Source organism: Ovis canadensis, chromosome 13, assembly GCF_042477335.2.
Source record: "Ovis canadensis isolate MfBH-ARS-UI-01 breed Bighorn chromosome 13, ARS-UI_OviCan_v2, whole genome shotgun sequence".
In the NCBI taxonomy this organism is placed as follows: domain Eukaryota; kingdom Metazoa; phylum Chordata; class Mammalia; order Artiodactyla; family Bovidae; genus Ovis; species Ovis canadensis.
Genome location: NC_091257.1, coordinates 32,480,261 through 32,502,250, shown reverse-complemented (window position 1 = coordinate 32,502,250; position 21,990 = coordinate 32,480,261). Strand labels below are relative to the sequence as shown.

The following is a 21,990-nucleotide window of genomic DNA, read 5'->3' as shown; positions in this document are numbered from 1 at the left end:
AATGCTTTGCCCACAGTGTCCCGCGTGCCCAGCCTTCCATTTCCCCACCTCATAACTGGCTCAAGAAAGTGCTCCTGATAGTGGCAGAGTGAGCTTTCGCAAAAGATCAGTGAGCACGCACAGAGAGGCAGACTGAACCTGTGGCCTCGGAAAGACCATAAACTTGAGCCATAAGCACCACCCTAAGAAAAGCAAAAAAGGATGCCTGTTACTTTGCAGGATCAAAAGAATGCAAGCAAGCTTAAAAACTGTCACAAGGAGGAGCAAGATATTTACAGCAGGCATATCCTTAGAAGATCTATCAAAGCCTTGGAATTCCTAGCAGACGTGACAAGGTATTTCTCTCCTGCAGTCAATTAGTAAAGACTGAAAGAGCCTGACAGCTCTACTTCAAGTGTGAAGACAGCAACACAAGAATTCAAAGAATATGAAAATTCACGAAAAAAGGACACCATCTAAGGCTCACAATATTCCAGTAACCAATCCCAAGGACAAAGAGTTCTGTGATTTACCCAATAAAGAATTCAAAACAGTGTTTCAAGGAAACACAATGAGCTACAAGAAATCAGAAAGATCATTTAATGAAATCAGTAAACACATGAACAAAATTTAACAAAGAGATAAAAATCCTAATAAAGAAACAAGTTCTGTAGCTAAAAGATGCAGTCAATGAAATAAAAAATGCAACAGGCCATCACCAGCAGCATGGATCAAGTAGGAGAAAGAATCTGTGAAACAGGAGACAGAAACTTCAAACACTGGAGAAAAAAAAAGAATGAAAAAGAGTGAAAAATGGCTACATGATTTGGGGGATATGATTAAAAGAAACAATCTGTGAATTATTAGAGTCCCACAGGAAGAAGAGATGGAGAAGAGGGCATAAAGTATTTTTAAAGAAATAATAGCAAAGGACTCTCCAAATCTGGAGAGAGATTTGGACACTCAAGTTAATGGACCAAAGACCTTACAGACACGTCATCAAAGAAGAGACACAGATGGCAAATACACATAGGGAAAGATGCTCCACATCTTTAGGGGAATCCATACCAAAATGAGTTACCACTACACATCTATCAGAATGGCCAAAATCCAGAATATGGGCAGCACCAAATGCTAGTGAGGATACAGGGCAACTAAACTCTCACTCACTGACGACGCGAATGCAGAACTGCACAGTCACTAGAGGCGACAACACAGGTATATGCACGAAAACCGGTGCACGGACGCTTACAGCAGCCTTTACTTGTGACTGCCAAAGCCTAGGAGCAGCCCAGGGGCCCTTCACTGGGCGAACAGATAGACTGTGGCATGGCCACACAATGGAATACTATTCAAAGACAAAAAAAAAATGAGCTGTCAAACCATGAAAGGACACAGAGAGACCCTAAATGAGTATTAAGTGAAAGAAGCCAACCTGAAAAGGCTACAAATTGTAGGATTCCACCTATATAACAGTTGTTACAAAGTAAGCCTTAAGAGATGGTAAAAACATCATTTATTGCCAAGAGTCAGGAAAGAGGGAGAGATGAGTAAGTGAAGAACAAAAGATTTTCAAGGCAGTGAAACTACCCCGTACTATAGTATAACGGTGCGCGCATGTCATTCTACGTTTGCCAAAACCCAAAGAATGAAAAAAAAAAGAATGTACAACACCAAGAGTGAACCCTAAACTATGTAAACAAACTCTAGACTCTGGGTGGTAACGATGTGTCCAGGTGGGTTCATCAACTGTAATAAATATACCATCGTGATAATTTGATACTGATGTTGATAACATGGGAGGCTGTAGGGGCAGACAGTATATGGAAATCTCTGTGCCCGCCATTCAATGTTGCTGTGAAGCTAAACCTGCTCTTAAAAAGTTTATTGGGGGAAAAAAGTGAAAGAGAAAAAAATAAATCCGTTCACCTCAGTATGTTAGCTCAAGCACAGTTCTGATGCATCAACAGTGTAACTAGTTCAGGCTGTGGAACAGAGCTCAACAAACCATGACCCTCAGGCCAAATACTTACCTTCCACAAACAAAGTTTTATGAGAACACCTTCACACCTATTAATTTACATGCATCTATGGTTTTCTTACTACAGTGACAGAGCTGAGTTGTGACAGATCCCTTGGCCTGCAATGCCTAAAATACTGATATTACCTGGCCCTCTGGGAAAACACTGACCACTCTTGCTCTGGAACAGTGATTTCCAACCCGAAGTGGATACTGACATCCCTAGGGAGCTTCTAAAAAAAAATTCCAGAGCCCTAGACCCAACCTAATCCCTACGTTCCCTCTAAAAAGATTACAATTGGCCTAGGGGTAGGACCATTAGCTATTAAGACAGGAAAATATACAAGATAAAAATCAGGATACCCAATAATACAGAAGATAAAGGCAGGACCCTAATACACAGATCACAGAGACCACAGAGAACTACATGATAAACTGGAGCCATAAGTCTGGCTCTGATCTCCACAAGTCTGCAGAGAAACAAGATCACTACATGATTTACAGTATTCGTGAGGTCAAAACATTTTGGTGAAACTAAATTTTTTTCCTAAGACTTCAGCCTGACTGTAAAAGGAAAGCTTTATTATAATTTTTCTCTGTGATGTAAACATATCATTTATTCCTCTCACCTTACACACCCTACCTCTTAGCCCAAAAAACAAACAAAAATCCTGAGAGTGGCAGGGTTTCATACAGACAGTACCATGCTCCCTGCCTGCCTTTCTTCTCTTTTTGGCGGGGAGTTGGAGTGTGGTAGGGTGGAGAGTGAGGCAGGAGGAGTAGGGAGAGTACGGATGAGTGTGAAAGAAATGCACCACTAAACTGGAGATAAGGTGGCTCTATATTCCACATTATTAAATACAAATAATAAGCCCACTAATGCAAGGAGTCCCCAAGTTATGACATATGGTTGATACAAAAGTGATTTATTCAGACCTATAATTCATCTCTGCTGCATTTACCCATTTTTGAATGACATCTGTTGATTATACCAAATGTGTCCACACAAAAGAACAGAGTATATATCAGGACAAAGCAAAAGCACAATTTCACCTTAGCAATGTTACCTTACATTTAAAATGTGGTTTCTCTGTTTTCCAAGGTGGGAAACACTACACTGGTTTTCTACAGTTTAAGGACAGTAGTTGAGGGATATTTTTGACCAAGCCTTCATCTACCCCACTACCCTTCCTGGCAACTGACACTAGCAAAATCAAACAACTTTCAGCTCTTTCAAACGTGCCCTGGTGCGCATTCTGTACTTACCACCTAGACCCCTCGCTTGTCAACCTCCCCTTCCGTGTTACTCATGACTCAGACAAACTCACGCTATGAGGCATTCAAACTTCCCTGAAACCCCCAAACACTGCTCTGTTCCTCAAAATTCTCTCTCCAAGATCCTTTCTAAAAGGGACAGTTCTCAATCCACGTGTAAGTCGCACATATTTTGAAGATACACACACACACACACACACAAGATTCTAAGTGTCTAAAAATGCAGCAATCTATAACACAGGAGATTATGACAGAACATCAGTTAACATCAGAAGGAGAAACTTGCCCCTCGCCCCCTGACCCAACAGTACACAGCCAGGGAGAACTCAGGGTCCCTCCCATTCCTCTCTCCTGCTCCCCTGCTGCCCACGCTGCCAGCTAACATCAAGCCATATTCCTATTCTCCAACCCACTGCTCTGCCAATCAATTCAACTGTGGAGGAGTAAAAGCTGGAGTGTGGTGGAACCAACTGTGTACTAACAGCTGAAAAAGAGAAGGTCTATAGATTCACTTCTGTGACTGCAAATTACTTTCTGTGGGCGTACTAGCTTTATGCTGGAGAAGAACGGTTCCAGGTAAAATAAGTCATCTCTGAGTTCTCCCTTTCCTATCAATCGTATCCCCTTTACCAGGCTTCCTGATTCTTCTGGCACCTATTCCGTCCTTTTCTCTCTTAACTACAGCTATCTCAATTCAAGAAATACCCTTTATGTGTGGACAGATGCAACCGTCCTCTACCTGGTCACTCTGCATCCTCATCCTCTGAGCAAAAAGTGGAAGGATACAAAACAAACTGACAGCGGTGGGGAGGAGGGGGTGAGCAGGCAAATGGGAAGAAGGAAGGAAGGGGAACTTTCGGTTCTGCTTCGACTACAACTGAATTATCAGAATCTTTTACAGGAATCTTTTCTTACCTAGATGCTTCTTAAAAAAAAAAATGCTGCCTGACATTTGTTCTTTGCATAAGCAAAATTCTACTGAATGCCAAAACTAAAATCAAAAACCTTTCAAAAGCAACAATTTTCTTCCATACAGAATGTTTCCTCTTCCCTAAATTTAAGGCTTTATAAGCTATGGTTCAATGATTTTTCACATAACTATACTACATATAATACTGACATCAAAACACCTAGCGAAGAGTCTTTTACAGAGTATGCAATTAATAACTATTTGCTGAGCATGAAACAACTATTTGTTGAGTTATTTTTAATACAGCTCTACAGCCTCAAACACTCTTCCTTCTAGCAAAGAAAAATAAGTAGTCACAGCCTATCATAACGATTCCAGGCACTAGAAAGTTCAGATAATTCACCACCACTCACTACCATCACGCAAGACCAGCCTCCCCCCATCTCCTCTCGAGCTCCTTCCAATCCATACGTATTCCAGCCTCCTTCCAATCTGTTCTCCACTCTAAACAAGAGTCATCTTTAAAAAGTAAAAATGATAATGTCATCCCATTGCTTAAAATTCTCAATGTCTTCTTATCAGCTTCAGAAAAAAAAGACCAACACCCTTAAGACAGCCTATAAAACCTTAATGATCTGGTCCTCACCTAACTCCTCTCAGATCACTGTCCTCTCTCTGCTCACTATACTCTAGAGCACAAGGGTTTATAGTAATAACTCATTCAAAATCATCCTGCTTTCCCTCACCTTTGGGCCTGCACATATAATGCTCCTGGATCCCTCTGGCAGGGACAGCACTGTTCCTTCCCTCACAGCTTCTTGGTTAACTATCAATATGGTCACCCTTCAGATCTCCATCCCAGCGTTACTTCCTTGGTTTGCCAGGCTAGGTGGAGCCACCTGACAGGACACTCTCAAGTCAACATGTGTTACCGCAGATAAAATTTATTACAGTATGTGATTTGATTAGTGAGGGAGGCGGAGATTATATCTGATTCACAAAATACACTCAGGGCACAACAGGCAGTCAAAAACTGCTGAATAAGTGAATAGGGGACAAATTAATATATTCTGTAATACAATGAAGTACATTACATATAATTATGCATCTTTCATTTTACTGGGCATTCCTATGGTTCCAAACTTAGAAACTTGTAAAAATCTGCCTGTGTGCTTTAGGATTTTTATAGCATTCTCTGATTATTCGGAAAGAATGGGAGTATCACCAGTCTGTCTCCATAAGCAAGCTCTGAATATGATTAATTATTAATTGTAATGAAACATGGAGCTGAAAACAAAAAGATTTCTCAACCTTTATGAAAGAGAAATGGATTAATCCAAAGTGTTTTTTTTTTAAGTATAAAAAAAACCTAAGAGGAAAAAACCAGAGAAAGAGCTGAAACAAAACAAAAAGCCAGTCATTGTTGTTTTACTTTTTCTCCCACTTCAGTTGGGTTTCTTTTTTTAAGACATAAATAAATCAGTACAGAAAAGGGACATATGCACCATAGGTGATATCAACAACAGCTTACTTCAAACCTAATTTGGAAGGAACATACTCAAATTAGAAAAAAATTAAATGATTACTATAAACAATTTAAGACCAGTGTTTCATATTACTCCATAAAAATCATATAATATAAACAACCTCCTATTAATCAAATAAATTTATTCGAACAAATTACCAAACTTTTAGCTTGCGTAAGATTTGGAGAAAACAGATATATGAAACTAAAACGATTTGGAAATTAGTGCTGAAAGGTAAAATATACAGAGGAAAACTAACACCCAGAATATAAGGAACTATCAAAAATGATTAACATAGAATATGGCTGTATTAACAGAATTCCTGCAGAAGGAACTTTAAAGTTTTTATGAGGTACTGCACAAGCTTTAAGTCAGAGATGTCCACTACAGACAGGGCTATACAGTGATATTTAAAATTCAGACTCCCAGCATTACCTTAAATGGAAGATGTTAAGCCTACTAAACCAACTATTCATATCAGTTTCTCCAAGTGTGATCTGCAGGCTACTGAGGATCCCTCACACCTTTTCAGGAGATTCACAAGGTCAAAACTATTGTTTTCATAGTAATACTAACGCTTATTTGCCTTTTCTTCTGACAAGATGTCTTTCAATATTCTGCGTGACAAAAGGAAAAATACTTTAAAATAATTCTGCTGCATTCTAAGTATAATAGGAAAAAGCACTTGTGCAAGCTAAATAAGTCATTTTTCCATGGAACTTCAAAAAACAACTTCAAAAACTACGTGTTACCTCAAAAAACTGACAAACTACGGTTAATCAGACTGGACATTTGGAAGACATCCTCCTTAAAGTGAATGAAGTAAGCCTATCATTTCAAGGAAAATTTTTGTTTGTTTTGTTCAGCAATATTTGTTGCCAACAGGAAAATCCGAGCTTTCAAGTAAACAACAGAATTTTGGAAACCTTTAATCCACCAATGTGAGCTTGGAAGCTTTTCAATACTTAAGACTCATGAAGATCTGCAGTGATATTAATGTGATTTTTTTTTAATATCCTGTAATGCAATGGGTCAACATTCAGAAGGATCCACATAACTAAGTGAACAAATATTTTCCATCCAAATGACCCATGCAATAATTTTTAATGTACTGGAGTATAAAATGTTGACACTGTTTCAGAGTCCACACTGCAACAAACCGTTAAGAACTACTATCTGAGTTTCGATACAATATCAAACAAAATTACCCATAGTTATACATGGACTACTAAAATACTTCTCTCTTTCAAACTACATAACTGTATGAAGCCAGATTTTTCCCATATACTTCAACCAAAATAAAGTATCACAATAGGCTGAATGTGGAAGTAGGTACGAGAATTTAGTTGTCTTCCAGCCACACACTAAAGAGATTTGAAGTCATAAAACTATGCCACTCTTTTCAAACTTTTGTTTTGGAAACCTATGGATATTTTTCAAAAAATTACTATTTATATTATTTATGTTAAAACCCATTCTGTTATTTTAAACAAATTAATAAATGTTTTAAATTTCTCCATTTTAATTTTTGATACAGTACATACTGATAAATATAACCCATCTAAAAAACGTTCTCTAGAGTCCTTGGCTTTTTTTAGGAGTATAAAGGAGTCCTGAGACCCTTACATTTCGGTACGGTTGATCTATACTGTGAAGAGATAAAGACAAAGATGTTCTAATTTAATACAATCTCATTTATATTTTCTCTCTTCAGTAAGACTGAACTTATTTATTCAATGTCTTGCTATCTTAGTTATGACAAAGTAAACATTTCAACATACAAAACAGAAGGAATAAGTGGAAGTAAATTGGAGGGTTTTTTAGAGGAAACTGAAGAAATAACTCAGAAACAAACGAATAAAAAGCACTGGAATTACAAGACTAAAAAGTCAGAAGCAAACTAATAAAAACCATCAGAACTGCAATTGGACATAATCTAGTTTAAACGTGTCCTTTTACAGAAGATAAGAGTTAGAAGGAAATGGCAATCCACTCCAGTATTCTTGCCTGGGAAATCCCATGGACAGAGGAGCCTAGTGGGTTGCAAAGAGTCAGTCCATGGGGTTGCAAAGAGTCAGACACAACTTAGTGACTAAATACCAACAACAGAAGAGTTAAAGGCTGGTTAAAATACAACTAATTCGTGATAGAGTGAGGATGAAAACTAACCTTCCAGACTCCTTGAACAGTCCATGTAAACTTTCCAGAGCTTATATACCAGGCAATGGGCAGGCACTGGAGATATGGGAATGAACAAGACAAACCTGGTAAACCTGCTTTCTTGGAGATTGGCATTGTGTCAAACAGATGTAATGAGTACACAGAGGAAACACATTGGATTCTATGGGAGCACGGAACGGAGTATAAACTGAGCTCGCAGGGAAGAGGTCTCTACGAAAGTAACCTCATTACTGTCATCTACCAACATCCTCATCACTCCCTCTTTTGCTAAGGACTCACTAATTCATCACCATTCCTATCATTATTCTTAGTGATGTCAACATTCACTCAGATAATCCACCCCAAACCCTGGCCTCTCAGTCTCCAGACTTCCTGAACTAAAACATTTTTTTCTTCATCACTGTCAAAACACCTCATGGTCATCACCAGTATTTACACCATTTTCAAAAATCTAGATTTTTTAAAAATCCTGTAGTCTGAACATCCAATTTCTTCTTCTATCTCTGCAGTTCACTTGCTCTAGCACCTCAATTTCAACAATCCTTAGATTTCACAGGACTTCCCGTTCACTAATCGTCCTGGTTTTTCACTATCTACTTCGCAACTAAGACGTGCTCCAAGTAGAAAATACACATCAAATTCCAAAGACTTGGTACTTTAAAAAGAATGAAAATATCTCATTAACAAACTGTGTTGATTACTTACTGAAATAATTGTATTTTGGATGCACTGAATAAATACAATGTTATTAAAATTAATTTGAACCTATTTCTTTATACTTTAATATGGCTATCATAAAAATTTTAAATTAGGTATGTGGCTCACATTATAGTTCTCTGAGGCAGTGGTAATCTATTCTGTGATGACTCCTAAATGTGGATCTCTAACTCTGACTCCTCCTCAAACTCCAGAAGGACTATCTACCTAGCCTGTCTACTTCACTGTCAAATCCGATGCGGACTGAACACACATCCACAAAGAGCACCCCTGACAGCCCCCACCCATGTGCAGCCACCCACTGACACAGGCAGGAAAGCAATTCCGGCTAGGAGCCACCCTGCAAGCCCTCCTTCCCTCATACTGCACAGTCAATCCATCAGGAAGCCCTGCTCAGCGCTGCCTTAAAAATGGCCAACCTCTCCCCTGAATTCCTCACCCCATAGCAAAGTACAAGCAATTCTCATTCTCTGCCCGGACTAGTGTAATAATACCCTTCCTCCTGGAAACTTTGCTCTTGCTTTCCCTTCAGTATGTTTTCCACTCAGTAGCCTGAATGATTCTTTCAAAAAGTAAATTTAAGTACTGCAATGATAATCCCATCACTCCTGGAATAAAATCCAACTGCTTTTCAAGGCCTACATGTGATCTGACCCCTGACAATCTCTCTGACCTCTCCCACCAGTCTCCTTCTCACCACCCTGTACACATAACCCTTAGAAAGATTTTTCCCATCTCAGAGCGTCTGAACTTGCCTTTTTCCTAGATCCTCACGGGGAAGATGCCCTATCCTCCAGGTCTCATTTCAAAGGTCACCTCCAGAGAGCATCACTTCCTCCTGCCCAATACCAGGTTTCTGCATCCTGTCACCCTATTTAACTTTCCAAACAGCACTTCTCTCTATGTGAAAGTCTTTGTTTTATGTTTTTTTGGGGGGCGGGGGGAAGAGGGGGAATGCTCTGTCCCCTCCCCTCTATAATGAAAACTTTCTAAGGGTAGGAACTTGGCCTCACTTACTATTTCATCTGTGGTACCTGGAAGGTACTCAAAAGATTTTGATCAAATGAAGAATGATAAATGAATGCACCTAAACTACAAGGCCTGACACATAAGTGACATTTAGACCAAGAGGAACAAGTTTTCTAGTTAGAGAACACCATTTGCAAAGGTAGAGAAGAATGAAATTTCAAACAACTGAAAGGGCGTTATGACTGGTAAGACAGAGCAATAGGATGAATGTAGCAAGACTAGAAAGACAGGAGCTATATCATAAATGGCCTGATAGGCCTCACTGAGAGACTGCATATTTATGAAGAATCACTGACTAACTTTTAAGCAGGGGAGTGACATGATCAGATTTCCATTTTGAAAGTGCCAGTCAAGCCACAGTGTGAATAATGGGGATGTGATCAGAGGGGATATGTGGTAATGTAAAGACAGCAGCTAGAGCAGTTGTCTAAGCTTTACACTAGGGTAGTACAATAGAGAAAGAAAAGACTAATTTAAAGAGATATTCAACAGGAAGAATCAACAGGACGTGGTACAGATTGATCAGTGGCGGCAGTTGGGTAAGGAGGTGCCAGGGAGGCATAATGGAGGCGCCAAGAGATGAATAAACAGAATGTGGCATAATATACATACACCAGAGCATCACTCAGCCATGAAAAGGAACACAGTACGAACACATGCTACCAAGTGAATGGACCAAGCTTGAAAATATTACTCCTAATACAAGTCAAAGAGACACAAAAGGCCACATACTGTATAATTCTGTTCATATGGAATATATAGAATAAGTAAATTAATAGACACAAGGCAAACTGGTGGATCCCAAGTGCTGGGGGCAGGGTGGTTGAGATGGGGACAAAACTGCTTAACAGTCTCAGGCTTTTCTGAGGAGCAGTGAAAATGTTTTAGAATACATCAAGGCAGTGGCTGCATAACACTGAGTGTACTAAATACCACTGACCTGTATACTTTAAAATTGCTGGTTTTATACTATATGATTTATAGCTCAATTTCTAAAACTGCATTATGAAGCAAATAATATAGCTATATTCTAATCAATCTATGGCAGAAGTTACTAACAAAACTGGTTGTAAATTTTAAATATATTAAAAATTTTAAAGCTCTCTACTCCTTACTGTCATAAATAAATTATAGTACCATTCATTATCTTTTCCCCCACATATAGCAGTTGTGCAGTAGATTTAGTAAGACTTTTATCTTGTAGAGATACATACTAAAATATTTATGGATGCGATGATATGTCAAGGATGGACTTTACCAGAACAGTAAAGAGACAGGAGAAGATGATAGATGGCCATGAGCTGGCAATCATTAAAGCCAGATGATGAACATGTGGGGTATCATTATAATATTATTTTTTAGTACATTTGAAATTCTCCATGAGTTATGTTTGGGAACGCATGTAAGAATTAAAGATATTAAAATTTAAAAAAATTAAAAAAAAATGAGTTTTAATTACTATGCTAAAAATTAGTAAAATAAGACTTCGGGGCTTCCCCGGTAGCTCAGTGATAATGACTCCACCTGCCAACGCAGGAGATGTGAGTTTGAACCCCAATTCAGGAAGATCCCACACGCCATGGAGCAACTAAGCCTACGCACCAAACACACATAACGCTCCTTAGGATGCTTTGATTTTCGGTTTTTTCCACAGATACTAGTTCACTACCAACTATATCTCAGAAAATTTCATTTTGTAAATGAAGAAAACTGGTAAATTAGTTAAGTGTACCTATTTGGGTACTTTAAAAACCTTTTCAAGTCTCCTTTCTATGGAATTAAAGTATGTGTCAGCTATTTGCTTTAAAAACAACATGCAGTAATCACCATTTTCCAAATGCCTTATCTTAATTTTGTACTTTAAAAAGAGTCCCTTATTTTTAGCATGATGTCTTATTAAATAAGTAGTAAGGTCTAAAAAGTTTTTAGTTCCAGGGCTTGACTATTATTCTTCAAAAACCAAGCCATAACTTCAGTAAAAGTTATAATCAACACTAAAAGGCATTAGAAAAAATACACAGCTCCCCTCAAATTCAAACTTTTTAAATGCTCCAAAATTAGCTTTTAACTATGACTTTTACCTTATTTTCTGTACTACCACTATTTTCATGGAATTACAGTCTATGTCTCTACTAATATTTGACTCAACCTCTTGTCCCAATATTAGCATCTTCCTCTCTGGCTAATACATTCTTGTCTCCTAACTCACAAATGTCTAATTCCTAGAATATAATTTAACCTAAGATAAACAGAGTTATCTATCCTAAACAGCCCTAGAGGGACTTCCCCAGCCAACCAGTGCTTAAGACTATGCTTCCACTGCAGATCCCTCTTCAGGGAACTAAGATCCTATATGTCAACAAATAAATAAATAGCACTGATCAGAACTCAAATGCCCCAAACATCTCTTTTCTACTTTAAGGAGTATTAGCATTCACCACCTATCAGAACCAACTGGGGAAAGCAGACACACAGAACAGGAATTAGAAAAGTGTTCTTATTTGAAGGGATTATTTCAACAATCTTCTTAAAAAAAAAAAAAAAAAAAACACTTAGTGGTACTGTAGTTACAAAATGAAAAAAAGATGTTTGTTTTAATACAAACATTCAAATGATATACAGCCCTAAAGAATATTCAGTACTCTTGAGAGCATCAGTAAGAACTGGTACAAAACTCCACTCTTACGAACGGACTTTCACTAAGACCTAACGTGCAAGGTCAGATTCTGCCTGTTTAATGGCAGCACTGTGTTAGTTGCTCGGTCATGTCCAACTCCTTGCGACTTCATGGACTTCTCCGTCCACCGGATTCTCAAAGCAAGAATACCGGAGTGGGTTGCCGTTAATGTTCAATTAATGTTTTGACACGATATGGGTCAATCTAACGATTAACTGAGGAACCTCCATAAAATTATCTAAAATTCCATTCTCTTTATTGAGATATAACACTACTAGTTTCAGGTGTACAATAATTCACTATTATTTGTATATACTGCAAAATGATCACCACAGTAAGTCCAGTTAACCATCACCACACAAATTTACAATTTTTCTTTCTTATACCAAGAACTTTAAAGATTTACACTCCTAGCAATTACACAATATTAACTAGAATCACCATGTTGTGCATTGCTAAACCTTGTTTAACTCATGTATTATAGATTTCCAAACTACATCTCCAATTTCTCTAATTTTTCAAATAACTGTTTTACTCAAACTTTCACGTGCAATTAAGATTTCTACCATTTCTAACCTGTCCTCATCTCTGCAATCATTCTGACTGTCTTTGCCTGAACACAATTTGTGTGGAAATCAGAACTACTCCAAATATTTCAAGAAGTTTTTTGTTTTGTTAACATCTACTAATTTTCCTAAAAATTTCCTTATCACAGTTGCAAAGCTGATTCAGAAGAGGAAAAGGCAAAAACACACAAGTAAGGAAAAGGGACCAGTGAGCTCAGTGAAAAACTAGCCTACAACTCCTATAATTCAATACTTCAAGTGCCAGAGCTACTATATTTTGTGATTCAGGCAAGTTCCCAAGTTACAAACATACCTGTTCTTATAGTACAACTTGGAACTCAGAGGAAACAGTAAAATAGTTGTGAGGATCCCAGACACAACTCACAAGAATCTGTTTATTTCATGACATTTCTGGACTCATTCACATCTGTAGACAGTGTGATGTGGATAGAGTACGGCTTTTAGAGCCTGTTAGAGTTACAGAGAAATCCTGACTGCCAATCCCTAACTGTATGATAAAATAAAAATTGACTTATGTTTTCCGAGTCCTAATTTCTTCATCTGTAAGAGAATACTGTCTATCACGGAGTTTTTGCAAGGATTAAAGATAATACAAATCTACCAGCAAACACTGTGACAGAGTAGGCACTCAATAAGCAGAAGCAGGTGTCTTACTCTTCCCTTTTCTATTACCCTCTTCATACATTCTTTTTATCCACTTAGGATGCAGAATCAGAAAATCTGGGTTTGATTCCAGGTGCTATCTCATACATGATATGGAACTTTAGGCTAGGTATTCAATGTCTCAGAACCTCAGATTGCTCATTTGTTTGAAAAAGAAAGGGAAGGAGAAAGAAAAAGATCATAGAATTACTGTAATACCTAAGAGACATCACTTTATAAACTGGAACAAACTATAGAGTACCAAAAGAGTCAATTTTTACCTACTCCAAAGTGCTCCCACTCAAAAAATTACCTGCCTTCCAAGATTATGAGTCTAATGAGCAAATGAATACAAACATCACAGGTACAGGAAATCAAGCTAAAGTAAGCAGCTCACTGATGGTATCCCCTCATCCTCCCAGGATATACTTGTTGACCCAAAAGCCCCTATGGGGGGGATTCCAGAGGAAAAAAATTAAAAAGTTAAGAGGTAAGGAAGACTTTTCTGTCCTTACTCAACCTATGCTGAGAGATCTTTCGTGAGCAGTTTCTGCTCCTTTTCATTTGTATCTCCTTCCTACTCCCCCAGAGTCCCTATGATAAAGGCAGTATGGACCCTGAAGTGGAGTGCAGAGAACTGGCCAGAACAAATGAATTCGAGTTGAACAGTGACTGTCCTTGACATAACCACCAGAAAATTCAAACTAAGGTAGCAAAGGCAAAGATTTTTCTTTATGTCTAAACAAAATACACTTTCTATTTTGAATACTACTGTCCCCTAAGAAATTCAAAAGCCCTGTCCTTTTTAAAAGAGAGTGAACTCTTCTGAGGAGTTTTGCTATTAATAATAAAATTTAATAAAGTCAACAGGATCAAAAGAGCTAACAAAGTGCTCAAGGACTCAACTGCACTACAGCCAAAAGAACTTGCCTGCTAAACACCTTACCAGAACTGTACTTCCAAAGTGTAGGAAAGAAACAAAATCAAAACTAAATTCTCAGGATAAAAATCATTCAGGCAATAACTTAACTCACCTTGGGTATAAAAAAATTCTCAAAACACAAATGACCATATACTTTCTCCAAGTGAAACTGTGTTTACACAGGGTGTTGGCCATCACCCAATCAGTCACAGAAGGGATACAGAGGGATCTCAAAAGACATCCAAACGGGTATTTCCAGTACTATTTGTCCCCTCTCCGCAGCACCACGGCAGACCACAAAATCAGCTACCACCACATCAGCTTCCACAAAGTGCATGTCATCTCTGGAGCCTGTCTGAGCCTCCTGGGAAAGCAGCTAGTGACCATCTTCATGAGACCAAAGCTACAAAGATAAACACTGCTGCCTGTGAATTTCATTCTTTCCCTCTCCCCCCAAGTACTTATGAGTATCCCACTTGTGTTGAGGATCACCAAAACACAACAACTTGGGGCCAGTGACCCCAAGTACTAACCACCACGGTACTAACATGCTTAAAAGACTACAAGAGAAACAGAATGATTTATTTACAGATCTAATGAAATTTTACAGTGCTTCAAAATCACATGATGGTAGCAAGAAGGGAAAAGAAAAGGGGTCAAGGAAGAAAAAAAAAAACAAAAAAACAGCACACAACTACCTGAAAAAGAAACAGTCAACAGACAAGTTAAAACACGTTTGCAGTGGCCAACACGTAGCAGTTACCACACCATATATTTGTCAGATTTCCCAACATGCAAAACAGAAAGAAACCAGCCCTTTATGAAGCGCCTGTCTGCTGACTTCTACAAAGAAATGACTTCTCTAGAACTTGGGTAATGTAACTTCCTGTGCTCTTCCTTTGGCTTTCAAAATCTTTAACACCTGCAGCAAACTGAGATTCACCTCAATTTTCAACTTCTTCATGTGAAGCTGAATAAAATGTGTTTATTTTCAATATCGATTAAACGTAAGATAGCGTTTCCATTTGAAAACTATATTCACATTCCTATTAGATTTAAGAATATTTTCTTAAAAGCCAATTATAAAGTTTGCAAAAACAAGTAATACAGTAGTTGTGGCAAGCACTCAACAAGTTTATCAGTGGAAGTTTTAAAATAAAAGCCTGAAAAAATGTATGAGATGAATTCCTAGTAGTGCTACTGAAAATACAATGTTACTAATATGGGAATTGAGAAATATTCAAAATATTCTGAAAACAGTATCTCCTTCTAAAAATAAAGAGGAAAAGTATTTGCCAACACAGAGACGATTGGTTCTTAAAAATGATAATCTACATGGGATGCATTTCTATAAATACTTTTGTTCTCAACTGCAGCCTTCCAAAGCACGTTTTGGTCATGCCTTTCCACTAACAAGCGAGTTTTTCGTGCCATTATATTGATACAAAGGACTCTGCTACTTTTATTTGCTTCTACTGCGAACTGTTCAGTTTACGCAGTTAAAGATCTACAAATTAAAACTATCACACAACATAATTCACTTTCAAACATTAAAAGCAACCAACCCACCCCTGTCATAGAAAAGTGACAAGAATTTTCTAATAAATTTACAGTAACATATTTGTCGTTACAGTTCTAGTTCGGAGATTCATTCTATACATGTACTTAGGATGGAAAGAGACAAACCTCAGGAAAAAAAAGCAACCGGCGATTATACCGTTCTATTTTTACTTAAGAAGCCACCAGTTCAAGAACTTTTAGGGAAGAGAGAATATCCAAGCCATTTTTCCAAGTAGTTAAGGATAATTTGTGTTTTACACTAACGACCGCCCTAACAATCTCTAGAATATATTGTGGTGGGGGCGGAAGTGAAATTGATGAGAGGGGAAAAAAAACCGACTTGAAAACCACCAGGCAGGCAGATTTACAAACCTTCAATTAAAGGGAATTCGGAGGTTAACTTCTCTACGCCCTCCCTCGCTCCCCACCCGCTTCCTCCTCTCCTCGGGGAGGTCTATGTGATGTGACTCATGACCAATTTTTAAAAAAAATAAATAAAAGACACACCCTCTGGGCTGAAACTGACATAATCGCCCCCACCCCACCCTCCCCCGATGCACCCCCGTTTCCCCTCCGGCTCCTGCCTCTCCTCGTCCCGGCCCTCGGTTCTCCGCTCAGTCGGCCGCTCCGAGACCCTCGGCTGGCGGCGGGGGACTCCGGGACGGAAGCCCAGCGGGTGGAAGGCGGCTGGAGAGCAGCGCGGTCCTGGGGGCCGAGCCCGCGCAGGAGGAGGAGGGCAGCGGGGCGCCGGGCTGCGGCGGCCGCGGCTCCGGGATCCCTCGCCCATTTTCTCTCTCGGCTTCTTGGGGTTTCAACCACCACAGCCACTTCCTGTATCACAGCCCGACTTTCCCGAACCCGGCCGCTCGCTATCTACCCCGGCTGAGCTTGGGGTTGGGTTTAGGCTTTGGGGTTGCCGGTGGGGTTAGGCAGTTCCCCACCCCGCCCAGTGGGCTGGTCACTCGGCCGGCCGGTGGCGGGTCCTCGGCCCGGCCGGCAGCGCCCGCCCGTCCGCCCGCCCGCGCGGCTCACCTGTATGTAGTTGTTTTCACAGTAGTCCGCTACCCGGGTCAGGTTCTGGTAACTCTCAATCAGCGCTCTCTTGCCGGACGGGATTTCCTCCTCTAGTAACATCTGCAGCTCTGCCATTTTCCACCCCTCCGCATCGCTTCCTCTCGCGTTAAAGAGACAGAGGCAACAGCAAGGTCCGCGGAGGCTCCCAGCACCTCACAGCCCGGATACAAGCCGCCTGCCCGCCCTCCCGCCTGGTATTGTGGGACAGCACCTCCTCCTCTTCCTCCTCACTTTCTCCACCCGCCTCCACCCACTTCGCGCAGGCGCCATAAGCTCGTTCTCTCGCGAGCTTTCCTGCCTTTCCCTCCCTCTTCCCCGGACCATGGGATTTCCACCCCCAACACACCCACTTTGGCATGGCCTTCTGGGAATTGTAGTCTCTCACTGGCTTGCTGCCCATCGAAGGCGCATGCGTCCAGGGAGCCTCCGAAAAAAGACTCGGGAGGAGAGTAATAAAAGAACGTGGAAAGAGGGTGGAGGTTTAAATCCCAAGTTTCTTGACAGCTCCTGGAGATGGCGCCACAGGGTGATTCTAGAGAATGAACGAGTTCATTCAAGTTCATTCTCTAGAACAGGGTTCCCCGAGAAGGCTGTGAAGCTTGGCAGAATTTGGTTCACTAGGAATCAGATATCATTCTGACAAGGATTAAAAGGGACTAAATATGGAGAACTCCAAATCTTTACTTCCTCCATCTTTTTAGAGATAACAAGACTCAGGCTTTACTGTCTAAACTTCTGCTGCCCTCAATTCACTTAAAATTTAGTCAATACTTGATATTGCCAGCTCTGTACCAAGCAATGAAGTAAACATTGCAGGCACAAGTTGAGTAAGGATAATCTGTACCTTTGCATGCGTGCTTAGTCGCTCCCCAGGTTCCTCAGTCCATGGGATTGTCCGGACAAGAATACTTGAGTGGATTGCCATGCCCTCCTCCAGGGATCTTCCCTATCCACGGATCCAACCTCCATCTCTTACGGCTCCTGCATTGGCAGGCGGGTTCTTTATCGCTAGTGCCACCTGGGAAGCCTACTCTGTACCTTTAAAGGTCCACAATTTAAAAGCAAACAGATACATATAATCTAAAAATATTCACTATGTTGTACACGTGAAACTGAAAAGGAGTCCCCTCAACACCAAGATCTCTTATTGCGTTTATAATTAATTTCTCTCTCCAAAACTTTATTCATTTCTTCCTCCCCTTTGACTTCAATCCTGTGCTAACAACACTAATCAGTGACAGATAACTAAACTTACTGCTGTCGATAACATTCTTTTTTTTAGTTAATTAATTTTTTATTGAAGGTTAATTGCTTTACAAAATTTTGTTGTTTTCTGTCAAACCTCAACATGAATCAGCCATAGGTATACATATCTCGCGTCCCTTTTGCACCTCCCTCCCATCTCCCTCCCCATCCCACACCTCTAGGTTGATACAGAGCCCCTGTTTGAGTTTTCTGAGCTATACAGCAAATTCCCATTGGCTATCTATATAACTCCAATACTTTGGTCACCTGATGTGGAGAGCTGACATTTGAAAAGACCCTGATGCTGGGAAAGATTAAGGGAAGGAGGAGAAGGAGATGACAGAGGATGAGATGGTTAGATGGCATCACTGACACAGTCGACATGGGTTTGGGTGGACTCCAGCAGTTGGTGATGGACAGGGAGGCCTGGTGTGCTGCGGTTCATGGGGTCGCAAAGAGTCGGACACGACTGAGCAACTGAACTGAACTGAATGTAAGTTTCCATGTTATTCTTTCCATACATCTCACCCTCTCCTCCCTCTCCCCATGTCCACAAGTCTATTTTCTGTGTCTGTTTCTCTGTTGTTGTCCTGTAAGTAAATTCTGCAGTACCATTTTTCTAGATTCAGTAAATATGCATTAGAATACGGTATTTATCTTTCTCCTTCTGACTCACTTCACTCTGTATAATAGGTTCTAGGTTCATCCACCTGATTAGAACTGACTCAGAGGTGTTCCTTTTTATGGTCGAGTAATATTCCATTGTGTGTATATATACCACAACTTCTTTACCCATTCATCTGTAGATGGACATCTAGGTTGCTTCCATGTTCTAGCTATTGTAAATAGTGCTGCAATGAACAATGAGATACATGCGTCTCTTTCAATTTTGGTTTCCTCAGGGTATATGCCTAGGAGTGGGATTGCTGGGTCATATGATAGTTTTTTGCCAAAGAATGCTCAAACTACTGCACAATTGCACTCATCTCACACGCTAGTAAAGTAATGCTCAAAATTCTCCAAGCCAGGCTTCAGCAATACATGAACCGTGAACTTCCTGATGTTCAAGCTGGTTTTAGAAAAGGCAGAGGAACCAGAGATCAAATTGCCAACATCCGCTGGCTCATGGAAAAAGCAAGAGAGTTCCAGAAAAAACATCTATTTCTGCTTTCTTGACTATGCCAAAGCCTTTGACTGTGTGGATCACAATCAACTGTGGAAAATTCTGAAAGAGATGGGAATACCAGACCACCTGACCTGCCTCTTGAGAAACCTATATGCAGGTCAGGAAGCAACAGTCAGAACTGGGCATGGAACAACAGACTGGTTCCAAATAGGAAAAGGAGTACGTCAAGGCTGTATATTGTCACCCTGCTTATTTAACTTATGGGCAGAGTATATCATGAGAAACGCTGGGCTGGAAGAAGCACAAGCTGGAATCAAAATTGCCTGGAGAAATATCAATAACCTCAGATATGCAGATGATACCACCCTTATGGCAGAAAGTGAAGAGGAACTAAAAAGCCTCTTGATGAAAGTGAAAAAGTTGGCTTAAAGCTCAACATTCAGAAAACGAAGATCATGGAGTCTGGTCCCATCACTTCATGGGAAATAGCTGGGGAAACAGTGGAAACAGTGTCCGACTTTATTTTTGGGGGCTCCAAAATCCCTGCAGATGGTGATTGCAGCCATGAAATTAAAAGACGCTTACTCCTTGGAAGAAAAGTTATGACCAACCTAGATAGCATATTCAAAAGCAGAGACGTTACTTTGCCAACAAAGGTTCGTCTAGTCAAGGCTATGGTTTTTCCAGTGGTCGTGTATGGATGTGAGAGTTGGACTGTGAAGAAGGCTGAGCGCCGAAGAATTGATGCTTTTGAACTGTGGTGTTGGAGAAGACTCTTGAGATTCCCTTGGACTGCAAGGAGATCCGACCAGTCCAGATCAGCCCTGGGTGTTCTTTGGAAGGAATGATGCTAAAGCTGAAACTCCAGTACTTTGGCCACCTCATGCGAAGAGTTGACTCATTGGAAAAGACTCTGATGCTGGGAGGGATTGGGGGCAGGAGGAGAAGGGGACGACAGAGGATGAGATGGCTGGATAGTATCACTGACTCGATGGATGTGAGTTTGAGTGAACTCCGGGACTTGGTGATGGACAGGGAGGCCTGGCGTGCTGTGATTCATGGGACTGCAAAGAGTCGGACACGACTGAGCGACTGAACTGTACTGAACTGAACTGACGATAGTTTTAATCCTAGTTTTTTAAGGAATCTCCATACCATCTTCCATAGTGGCTGTATCAGTTTACATTCCCACCAACAGTGCAAGAGTTTTCCCTTTTCTCTACACCTTCTCCAGCATTTGCTGTTTGTAGGCTTTTTGATGAGGGCCATTCTGACCAGTGTAAGGTGATATCTCATTGTAGTTTTGATTTGCATTTCTCTAATAATGAGTGATGATGAGCATCTTTCCATGTGTTTGTTAGCCATCTGTATGTCTTCTTTGGAAAAATGTCTGTTTAGGTCTTTTTCCCACTTTTTGATTGTGTTGTTTGTTTTTCTGCTATTAAGTTGTATGAGCTGCTTGTATATTTTGGAAATTAATCCTTTGTCAGTTGTTTCATTTGCTATTATTTTCTCCCATTCTGAGGGTTATCTTTTCACCTTGCTTATAGTTTGCTTTGCTGTGCAAAAGCTTTTGATAACATGCTTAATAATGCACTAACATCACTGTTACAAGTGTCACTATTAAGGTACAAACTCAGGTTGTTTCACTAGGGCAAGTTGAGCTCACAGACTATAGAGTCACCTGGCCAGAAACTCATAAATGAGAGATTCTGACTCCTAAAATCACGGATACAGAAATGTCACAGAGCAATGAGTAATCCCAGTTTCTTTGTTCCTCCCCTTTAGAACACCTGTAACTCAAAGACTAAGCTGGCTCATCTGAGCCATTTGATCTGAGGCTTATCTCCCATTCACCTGGCTTGGTGACCTGCAATAAATCCTTGCTTTGCTGTAAACTTGACTTTCTGAGCCATGAGCACACAAGCCCTTTGCTTGGTTACAAAACTAAGATAATACTGTAAATCAGCTTTGCTACTGCTGCTAAGTGGCTTCAGTCATGTCCGACGCTTTGCAACTCTGGACATAACCTGTCAGACTCCTCTGTCCTTGGGGAGTGGGTTGCCATGCCCTCCACAGGATCTTCCCAACCCAGGGATTAAACCCAGGTCTTCTGCATTGCAGGCAGATTCTTTACCACTGAGCCACCAGGGAAGCCGTAAATCAACAATATTTCAATTAAAATTTTTTTAATTTTTTAAAATAAAAACAAACGTAATATTTTTTACTGCTATCACGTCCTAATCTCTCGTTCTTCAGGAGAATGTGTGTGTATGTCCCTTACACTTTTGAAGTTTTGTACAGGTTCTCTACATAGTGTAAGATCATTTTGCTTTTTCAAAAATCATCAACTGCTTTAAAATAGTCTTAAAGAACTTATATTTCAAGAGAAACATTAAATGCTTTTAATATAATGGACTATGAAAAATTTTGTCCAAAGGCTGAAAAACAAACTAAAAGTCACTTAAAAGTCCATCTTTTCATCTCTCTGTGACATCATTTAGAACCACAGTAACTATA

At 40.0% G+C, this 21,990-nt stretch overlaps 1 protein-coding gene across 12 annotated transcripts in view; it reads right to left on the bottom strand.

Annotated features, from left to right (window-relative positions):
* The window catches only part of ABI1 (abl interactor 1), an 85,523-nt gene extending 68,109 nt beyond the window's left edge, over nucleotides 1-17,414 (bottom strand). For all 12 annotated transcript variants that reach the window (XM_069547303.1, XM_069547304.1, XM_069547291.1 and 9 more), the window contains exon 1: nucleotides 17,058-17,414. In XM_069547303.1, the coding sequence (XP_069403404.1) occupies nucleotides 17,058-17,174 (117 nt within the window). In that variant the 5' untranslated portion in view covers nucleotides 17,175-17,414. The remainder of the gene's footprint in view (nucleotides 1-17,057) is intronic.
* Nucleotides 17,415-21,990: the final 4,576 nt, after the last annotated feature.